The sequence below is a fragment of the Artemia franciscana genome, chromosome 13 (assembly GCF_032884065.1).
Source record: "Artemia franciscana chromosome 13, ASM3288406v1, whole genome shotgun sequence".
Lineage (NCBI taxonomy): Eukaryota > Metazoa > Arthropoda > Branchiopoda > Anostraca > Artemiidae > Artemia > Artemia franciscana.
In genome coordinates this window covers 41,740,594-41,750,839 of record NC_088875.1, presented here as the reverse complement: position 1 = coordinate 41,750,839, position 10,246 = coordinate 41,740,594, and the positions used below count along the sequence as shown (strand labels likewise).

The 10,246-nt window shown below is 36.1% G+C and overlaps 1 protein-coding gene across 2 annotated transcripts in view; it reads right to left on the bottom strand.

The window, feature by feature from the left end:
- Positions 1–3,833: 3,833 nt before the first annotated feature.
- Positions 3,834–10,246, bottom strand: part of LOC136034951 (N66 matrix protein-like) — an 83,234-nt gene continuing 76,821 nt past the window's right edge. For both annotated transcript variants that reach the window (XM_065716496.1, XM_065716495.1), the window contains exon 2: positions 3,834–4,625. In XM_065716496.1, the coding sequence (XP_065572568.1) occupies positions 3,966–4,625 (660 nt within the window). In that variant the 3' untranslated portion in view covers positions 3,834–3,965. The remainder of the gene's footprint in view (positions 4,626–10,246) is intronic.

Genomic DNA, 10,246 nt, shown 5'->3' with positions numbered 1-10,246 from the left:
GAAGCGGCAAATACCGCAATTTTTACCATTTACCACTTAATTTCCAGCCATATCTGTAACTACTGGATTGGTTTTCCTTGCGATAATGAAAATGGTTCTATTAAAGTGACAATAGCGTAATATTAATTAAACTAGATCTACGTTGCATGGGAAAATTGAGGTGTTGCGGCAACGTAAATGTCCCGTACATGTCTTACCACTGGAACCAAATTGGTCTTACCATCAAATACAACGGAAACAAATAATAGGTACACCAACTAGCAATAGCTGCGAACCCTTCATTGCCGAAGATGATTATGAGCTAACTGCCGACTCTTGCTTAAAACTCCCCTATATGTCTCACAATTGGTATTGACCTATTTTTGGTTTCAGTGTGTACCTTACTGCTTAAATTGTCAACCCCTTTAAACTTTCAAACTGGTACATCTCATGAAGGAATTTCTCTACCAAAAAATGAATGACATATATTTTGATCAACTCATCAAGAGCTATCGACTGCCGTCAAAAAAAAAAATCTATCTGTCTTAGTTCAAAAGTTGACTTTTTTGCCGTAGGCCAAGTTTCTAACGTCGTGACTTGGAAAGGAGCAAAGGATAAACTCTAATTTCTTGAGCAATGAGAGAACTTTTCAAGTTTAAGAAGCACATCTGATACCATTTCTCTACTGCAATCCCAAGTGCGAAAAACCAAATGATAAACTCAGCTGAAATTACGAACAGAAATGGGTAGAAACAATAGATGGCAGCACTTTCCGACCTGTGAGAAAATGCCACTTTTTTTTTCTGTAAATTTTGTGTTTATTACTCAAAATAGATATATTGGCTGTGGGGCCGGGTAACTAAACGCATATATTTAACACTTATAGATTTTAGTCCATCTTCAATTTGAAACTGGTGCCTGCCTGCTAGAACGGAGCTTTCCACTCGAAAGCAGGAACATGGGTTGATGAAACCAAAGCCTGACTTCATAACTTCAGATACTTCTCTTTGACATAGGCTATAAAATTCCACTTCACTTCACACACTATAGGCTCTGGCTCAAGGACAAGCAAAAACCATCCTTTTTGGCCCCTGGCAAGAGTTCTACGACGCTTTCCAAAATGCAAAGTCATATTCATCAATCCGGCCTAAGGTCCACACTGTCCGTACAAACCGCAGAGATTAGCCCCTTACCACTTTCTAGGTATAAGCTGAAATCGGGTTACTAGGAACAAAAAAAAACACCACAAAACCAAAGTGCTGCTCTCGCAACACAATAATAATTATAAGATTGTAGCAGTTTAAAATTAGTTTTAAATGCACCTTTATGATTATTCTTTGAATTTTTACTATTTTCTTTAAAAGGGTATGGACTTATAACACTATTTTAGACAATAACAGTTATAGTGCGTTCGAGCATCCCAGGATTACTTATCCGACAAGCCCGATTGTCGAAAAAGTTACACCTGCTAACCCTGGAAAATTCAGGATTACTGAGGATAAGTGATGTCATATTTATAAACAAAAAAAAAACAATCTTCTCAAAAACAGAAAAAGTCTATGAAATTATATGCAGAGGAAAGCAAAAAGAGACAGTTATTTGTGAAATGCGACACACCTTAAATAATTTATGTTTACGGTGGGACACACGTGATTGATGTTGTTATTTGCCTATTTGTCCATAGCGTTTCAGTTGGCACGTTGCCGGATAAGTGTTTGTTGTTATCTTTTACGAATTACACCCAGGGAACTTAATATTAAGGGGATAAGTTGAATAAGGCATGTTCGAACGCATTATTAGGTTTCGATAAACATAAGAGATATTTGATTTACAGTCTTTTAATTTTTAGTCTTGGGTATAAAATATTGCTATTTCCTGATAAAATCAAAAGGGAGAAGTTGAGAGGACCTGCTGCTCTTTTCCGAACTAACGTTGCTATCCCGGGTCTCCAACCAAAAATTAAGAGGTATTTCCTTGAAGTATTTCTGATATTGTGCTGTATCGGAGCCTAAAATCCTAGCTTAACATATTTTACCTATTGTTGTTTTTTTTTTTTTTTTTTTTCGTCGAGGGCTATCATGAAGGCTGTTATTTAGAATTTTGTTATTGCTTGGAATTTAAATAATGAGTTCTAGCTGCAGTAGTGTATATAGGGCAAAAAATACATGTTTTGTTATGGAAATGTAAATAAAGATTTATGCCGTCCATTTGTTTTGTTGTTTTTTCCGATCCCAAGCGCGTTTCGTTTCTTATTATTGAAATAAGAAATTTCCTTTCCTATTGTTGAAATATGATAGATTTATTACCTAGAGAAATAAATGATACAGAAAAATCATTGCTGTGCGTGAGCAGATGAGTAGCCGCCACTTGTCTGACAAGAGGAATGGTAATCAATTAATTAATAGAGTTAATTATTGAATTAATTAACTTAATTATTCGTTAATTTTTTATTGAATTAATACGGTTAAGCTTATATAGATCAACTTATAACAGAGAGGTAGACAGAAACTTCTACTATGGAGAGGTAGATATTTAGATATTTATATTTATTTATATGGAGAGGTAGATTTAGAAACTTCTATTATGGAGAGGTAGATATTTATATAACAGAGAGGTAGGCAGACATATGTGTTTCCTCTATCACAAGAAATAAACAAGCAACAAAAAATATGCACATTCTCAAAAGAGAAAGAATGGTGCATCCATCCAAAAGCAAACCTGAGTAACTGATTTTGTCAACTTCAACACTTTGGGAAACCTCCACTGTGGCATGAAAGAACTTCAAGGAACTCACCAAAACACGGGCTCTCTCGTCATCATAGATTAAACGTCTATGTGAAATACTTGCATTTTTAAACGAAGCCTTGCGGAGAAAGGATTACTACCTTATCAATAGATCACGAGCACGAAACAGTTTGGGGCCCTAGTTTCGTTTTGTCTATAAAAGGGACAGTGATTAAGATACAAAACCGACAGTTATGTCACTGCTTCTCCATGGGCGTACGTAGCCTCTTGTCTGGGGGGGGGGGGGCAGCCAATTATGTGATGAAGGGTGGGGGGTAGAGCTGAAATTATATTTGCAGTTCACAAAACCTTACACCGCCAGCAAGTTTCATCATACGCTTCGCCATTAATCTTCTTGGATTAGAGGTAAATCTTTCCAAGGCATTATGGATAATTGCTTCTTGTTTGACTTTTATTCGGTCATTCCAGCTTTTTCAACCATCTACCTTTTATCAACTTTTTCTAGCCATCTACCTTTTTTAACTGCTTTTTCAGCCAAATCTCGTGTAAATTTCAAGTTCTAGGGAGATAACTCACCCTCCCCCCATCGTACGCCCATGTGCTTCTCTTATGTTAGGTCTTGTTCTGGCAAACGAAGCTTCCGTTGAACTTCAAAAACCAGCCAAACTTGTTGGCTGTCTTCTCTACCGGGAGGAGCTTATTTCTCTAGATTTAACTGGCATCCATGTTTCTTCTGCCCGTTGCCTTTTGTTTAAAAAAAAGATAGTATTTCTATGATGATAGAGAAAAGGGGGATAGAAGTTGCTTTACAAAATTGGCTATGTGTAATTCTGGAGTGTTTCCTAGGGGCGGAGCAGCTGCGCCGGGCACCGCAGAGGGAGGGGCGCTGCCGGGGATTACCCGCTTTGATCAAATTTTTCACTTTGGTTGGGTTTTTTTGTGTTAATATTTCAGTCGGGAGGGAGCGCTGTAATTAGTTTTTACCCGGGCACTACGAACCCTACGAACAGTTATGTTTATATATATATATATATATATATATATATATATATATATATATATATATATATATATATATATACATACATATGTACATATATAAATACAAATTTATATAAAATGTTTTTATTTTTATTACGTATATAAAATCTAGTACAACAAACTTGTTTTATTCTTTGTTGAAAAACTAGTTCTTTTTATTGCTATAAAGGACTTAAAAAATACTTAAATCACTCAAACTCCTAGCCACGGCTGTTCTTTTTGTTTCCGCGGTGGTTTCCGTCCTTCTTTCTGCCTTTGTTTTGACCGACTGGGGTACGTTCACCGTTTTCATCGCTTCCGCTTTCATTACTTCCACTTTCATTGCTTCCATTTCCGGGATTATTTCCATTTTCTGGATTATTCCCATTTCCGGGACTGCCGCTATTGCTCCCATTTTCATCATCGCCATTACTGTTGCTTCCATTTCCATCGTCGTCATCAAAATCTTGTTCACCACCATCAGTGCTACCACCATTCGATCCTCCATTGCCATTGACAGGTGGACATTCTGTACCATCTTCTTCGTCATCCTGATCATCATCATCCTCAGAATCTTCACACAGTTGTTCGCATACTCTCTCTCTGTCACAGCAATAACTTATATGGCATTTCTTGGGGCAGTTCGAAGGTCCTCCGTTACACCTGCAGTTCTTTGGGACCAAATGGATGCAATTTGAGTCAACTTCAACAGCATTGTTGAACATGTTGTCTTGAGGACGTTCTTGTCGACTGTTCAAAGCACGTCCAGCAATATCATTATAGTTCGAGTTCATAAGAAACTTTGATAGACCGTCAAATAGTACCATTGTTGGGTCTTTCGCTGCTACAAATGTAGTCAAGCACAAGAGGTAGGGGAATATCTGAAAAATATCAAATATAACTGAAAATGTTGTTTCCTTACCATTAACTTTGAGTTTACAAAACTACTTTTCTTTTTTTATGGAGCTTGAAACGGCTCTCGCATAACAGATACAGCCAAAGTGCCTAACTATTCATGTCGAATCGGCTTATTCCACCTTCCACCGTTTAAAATACAAATGACAAAGTTAGGAACATAGAATTCGGTAGAATTCTTGTTTTCATGGATGCGTTTTCAACAAGTTAGTAGAAATATTTAAACGCAATCGTTGAACGGTCATAACGTATGAAATTACAGCAAGAAACATACGAATTCTAACAAAACGAGAAAAACCGGTGTTCTTGACGTAAAACGCAATTGTTTGAGCCCAGGGTAAAGTTATTTTGGGAATTCGTTTGCTAGTTTTCATCAAATCTCCCTTAATCAGCCATTTATGCAGATTTTGGACTAATATTTTTTTGTACAAGAAGTTTCTTTATTTTAAGCATCACGAGATTCGTAATTGCCCTCTAAGGGGGCAGCAAACAACCCTCCCCTTGTCCAGGAAGAACGAGAAACGCCAAAGTCTCACAATTAGTTACTATTTTAAACTGAGTAACACTGTTCTAGATGCTTTTTTTCTGTGTCTTTTCCCCAATCCCTGGAATAAAGTCTGCATAGATAATTTCCTGGGGCAGTCAGCCTTATAATTATAACTAAAAGGAAAAATATATAGATAATCGGTAAAAATATAGATTCAATCGGGGTAGTGAATAAAATATACAAAAAAAAGGAAATATTTTGGCTCCATATCTGGAAACATTTATTAAGAAATAAGAACATGAAAATATACAAGTTATATACCAAGATATACAAGGAAACCACAAAAAGATGAGAAAAAAAATTAAGACAATTCCACACAATTGTGTGGAAATCATTATTAGAATACGCTCTACACAATTCAGCTGCCCTCTGTCGAAACTTTGTATGTGCATAAAAATGCGTTTTCAAGTTGGATATGGACTCGCTATTCTCTACATACCGTCATAATTTTTCTATCAGCTATATTCTTTAGTATATGACCTTAAAACCAAAGGGTAGAAACAGGTTTCGCCAGCTTTTAACAGCTTTAACATAGCACGGATATACCAGCATTACAAAACCAGTATCAACGTCCGGCAGAAAACAGAGGCAGAGACGAGGAGAAAGCAGGCTGGAAAATCTATGGATGAAATTCCATATCTTCATATTTTCGTTGTGCTCCCCCCTAAAAAAAACAAGAATCCCTATTTTTCGTCTTCCTCAAAAATACAAAAAATATAGCTACTAGGTTTAGGCGGAAGACAGCCAAATTCCAATCGATCAGGGGCCATAGTTTGTGGGGCGGGAGAATAATTGCCCCTTCCTCTAGATTCTAGGAATACCTTTTAGTATTTTTCATTTTTTTTTAAATCTAAACAATACTCAATTAAATAATGATTAATATTTTCAAAGTTTATTCGGTTATAGCGAACTTTACGAGGTAAGTTCAAACTTCTTATGTATTGAATTTCTGAATCTAAAATTTCATTTTCAATATTAGCATTATAAGCGACGTTTTTTTTTCTAATTAAACTATTGTAAATGGAATTTAATTCGTAATCTTTCCCTTTATTGTTTTTACTAATATCATAATAGACATTTTCTATTATTTATTGATACACTGTTTCATTCCTCTAATTCAAAAAATAAGAGACAGCGTTCTACCGCAGATTAAATAGAGCCATATGCCTGTAATGCACTATTCGTTTTCCTGGGAGCTTTGTATAGAAATGGCGGTCGTTAAAACCTCATAGGTCATTCGATCGGGAATTAAAGCTTCTAGTTCTGTTTTAGGAGTTGAAAGTAATCAGACAGCGAAAAATCCCTTATGCTCATTTTCACTGCCCACTCACAAGACATCTTATCAAAATTTGTTGACAACCATCTTGCTACCACGAACTGTTTGATACATCTTCCACTAAATTCGTTCCAGATAGGCTGGGTGAGTGCTTAGTATATATCGTAGGCATCTGTGATGGAACATGTTCAAGTTCAACTCTTCCCCTTTGTCTGGAGACCAATTTTCACACCCATAGAGAACTACAGAGAGTACCATGAATTTGTAGACTCACCACTTTGTGCTTAATGAGATTTCATTGCGCTTAAAAAGGGAGTTCTTCAGCAGTAGAAAGGTGTTCCACGCTGATGATATGCGACTCGGAATTTCCTTTGAGGACTCCCCGATTGTTTTTCTTATTGAGCCAAAGTATTTGAACGATTGAACGTCCTCGATTTGACTACCATTTAAGGTCAAAGGGGTTTCATCCATCAAAGCCGTCCGCATAGTTTTCGGTGGAACTTTCAGGGTATGTGGATGATGTTGAACTAAGTCAAAAGATACTGTTTGCATCCAGGTCGTCAAAACGGCTATATGAGATATTTCAGAAACGGGTAATGGTATTAAGATGAAACCTTCAGGAAATGTTGAGGGGGGGGGCTTAGAACCAAATGAAAAGGCACTACACGTGCACAGGTTATCATACGAGCATATCTCTTATATCCCAGGTACGCTTAAGGGTACAAATTAACGGCTTAAGGCACTCAGCTGAAACTTTCTGGGCAAATTGGACAAGGGAGTCAAGTAAATTTTGAATTTTGGCCTCTGGGACGGAGCTTGCGGGATGTAGAATGAAGCTTATCAAGGACAAAAAATTTTTGACGAAAAATGTGGTTGTATAGATTCTTAGTAGAAAATTTTATTTTTTATACCAATCTGCTTAAATTTTTAGATCGTGAAGACACCTTAATCAAAATTTTAAAACCAAGGGAATCTTAACTCCAAGCGAATCTTGTTGCATTGATTCTTGACGGCCTACTTTTTTTAAACAAGCGTATTCATTTAAATAAATAAGCAGTTAAAAGAAAACATATTAGAACAAGTTTCTTATAATAAAATGATCGGTCAGTATTCGTCTATATTCAGTGCTGTAAGAGGATGGGTCATGATGGTCTCAGCCCTATAGAAGGTAAAAATCACGCAGACTGTTAATGCATTTACTTGAATAAAATATTCGCTCTCCCACCCCATCAAAATTCTTTAGTAAAGCCATTATTAAAGTTTGCCTCGAAATTGTACCAAAGTATAATTAGCCGGCCAAAATTTCAATCGTAAGCAGAGAAACAGACAAAACTTTCCAAGCTTTTATTAACCAATAAAAAAGCAATGTTAAAGAAAATAAACAGAAATAAAATAAACATTGATTTAGAAAAAGAAACTTGAAAAGAAGTTTCTCAAACCTAAGCCGAACAGAAATAAAGTCAAATAATAGTTTAGACTTAGAGCAGAAATCTTTATAAATGCATACTCAATTCAAACCTAAAACGTACAGAAATTATTTAAAACAGGAGTAGGTCTAACTGGAACAGAAATTACCACATCGGAAGCAGGTTCAACATCCCCCCCCCCTAATCCGTTTGTCTTATTTCTACATGGATTTAGTTATAACCTGAGTACATAATTAATTTATTTCTTTCTGAGTTACGGGTGGGCTAGGGAGGTAAGGGTGGTCAGGAGGGTATGGTGGGGTTGGGAGGAATGAAAGGGGGAGGGAGAGTTGTGTATTAATGAGTAAGAGAGATTGGATTTGTTATTATAGGTAAGTAGATATGTGGACTTTCGCGCCAATAAAAGCCCTTATAGGTTTTCCCCAGCGCGAAAGTGTTGTATTTTATTTATTTATTTGTGAATGTTGAAATAAAAACTTGATTCATATTTTAAGGACAAGGTACATTTGAACATGCACGCGATAACTAAATCTACGATAACGATGGGAATGAATATCATTACATATTAAACAGACACTGTAATTTCACAATTTTCTTCAGTAATATTGGTTAGAATGGGGATTTTCTTTATTTTATTGATATTTTGCCAAATAAAAACCACAAACTACACTGTTCGAAATAAAAATTATTTTGGACAAAGATCATAAGACGATTTAGCCATTAGAAGGCTTAGGGGAAGTTAGCCCTACTCCTGTTTTTTGCTAATTTCTGTTCGTTTTAAGTCTGACTTGATTATTCTTTGTAATTTTCGTTCGTACTGTACCTCATTTATAATAATTTCTGCTCATTTTCAGTATGGGTTATTAGTTTACTGTATTTCTGCTCGTCTTAGGTTCGAGTAGCTCTTTACCTTTATTTGAAAAATTCATTTTTTGGAGTTTTTTTTTTAATTATTCTTCAAAAGGGATATTCCTATTGAAAGGGTTCTGGTATGTCGGTACGTTTTACCTCATTTTTAAACTTTTTTATTTTGTCTTCATATTGAAAACAATTTTACTGAATTTTTCCATTTTTTTGGAATTATTCTCATTTTAATAGAAAAAGATTATGTTTCTTATTGCTTGCAATTCCTTTAAGTAAAGCCTAATCTCAAGTGCTTTTTATTAAATTGTCAAGACATTGGTCTTGGAGCCAGGGAAAAGTTCAGTTTTGTTAGAAAATTCAAAGGGCAGAGACAGAAACATAAAGGCACGTTTGAATATGCTCGTGATTATTACATTTAAAAGGTAGATTGTGGGGGGATAAATATACTTCAGAGCCATTGAAAGTGGGTGTTGCGGAGAAAAATTCCAACGTTAATTGCCGGGACGTTTTTTACAGAGACAAAGTGCAAACCTGTCGCCAAACCTTGCGGCAGCTGGGAACAAACCCTGGGCAAAGCAGAGATAAATCTACTCCTTACCACGGGAAGACTATAGGAGTGGCACAAAAAGTATTACATCTATGTTTTGATATAACGAATGGACTTTTTCCTTTTCAAAGCTTCTTTGTTTCAAAACTCTTTGTCTTCAAATAAGGTTTTCTTTTCCATGTCTAAATTTAACTTCAAAGTCAAAGTTTGACGCTTTGCTTATCTGTGTGTCTTTCTATATCTGTGTTTCATCCCATTTGGCCTTACACATTTTAAAATTACGGTCCTCCTCGACCGGTGGACACCGGGTAAGTAACCGTAGTAAGGAGCGACCCGGCTCAATAGTAACTGAAACTCTAAAAAAATGGAATTTTGATACCAATAGTTACATCAGAAGAATCGCATTTTAATGCTAATTTTAAACATATAAGTTTCATCGAGATTAATTTTACCCATCATAACTTACGAGTCTGAGAAAATTTGCCTCATTTTCGAAAATATGGGGAAACACTCCCTAAAGATCATACAATCTTAGCGAAAATCACACCATCAGAATCAGCGTATCAGAGAACCATATTGTAGAAGTTTCAAGCTCCTATCTATAAAAATGTGGAATTCCACATTTTTTGCCAGAATACAGATCACGGATGCGTGTTTATTTGTTTTTTTGGTGTTGTTTTTTTTTCCCCAGGGGTGATCGTATCGACCCAGTGGTCCTAGAATCTTGCGAGAAGAATCATTCTAACGGAAATGGAAAGTTCTAGTGCCCTTTTTAAGTGACCGAAAAAAATGGAGGGCACCTAGGCCCCCTCCCACGCTCAGTTTTTCGCCAAAGTCACCAGATCAAAATTCTGAGATAGCCATTTTATTCATCATAATCGAAAAACATAATAACTATATCTTTTGGGATGACTTACTTCCCCGCA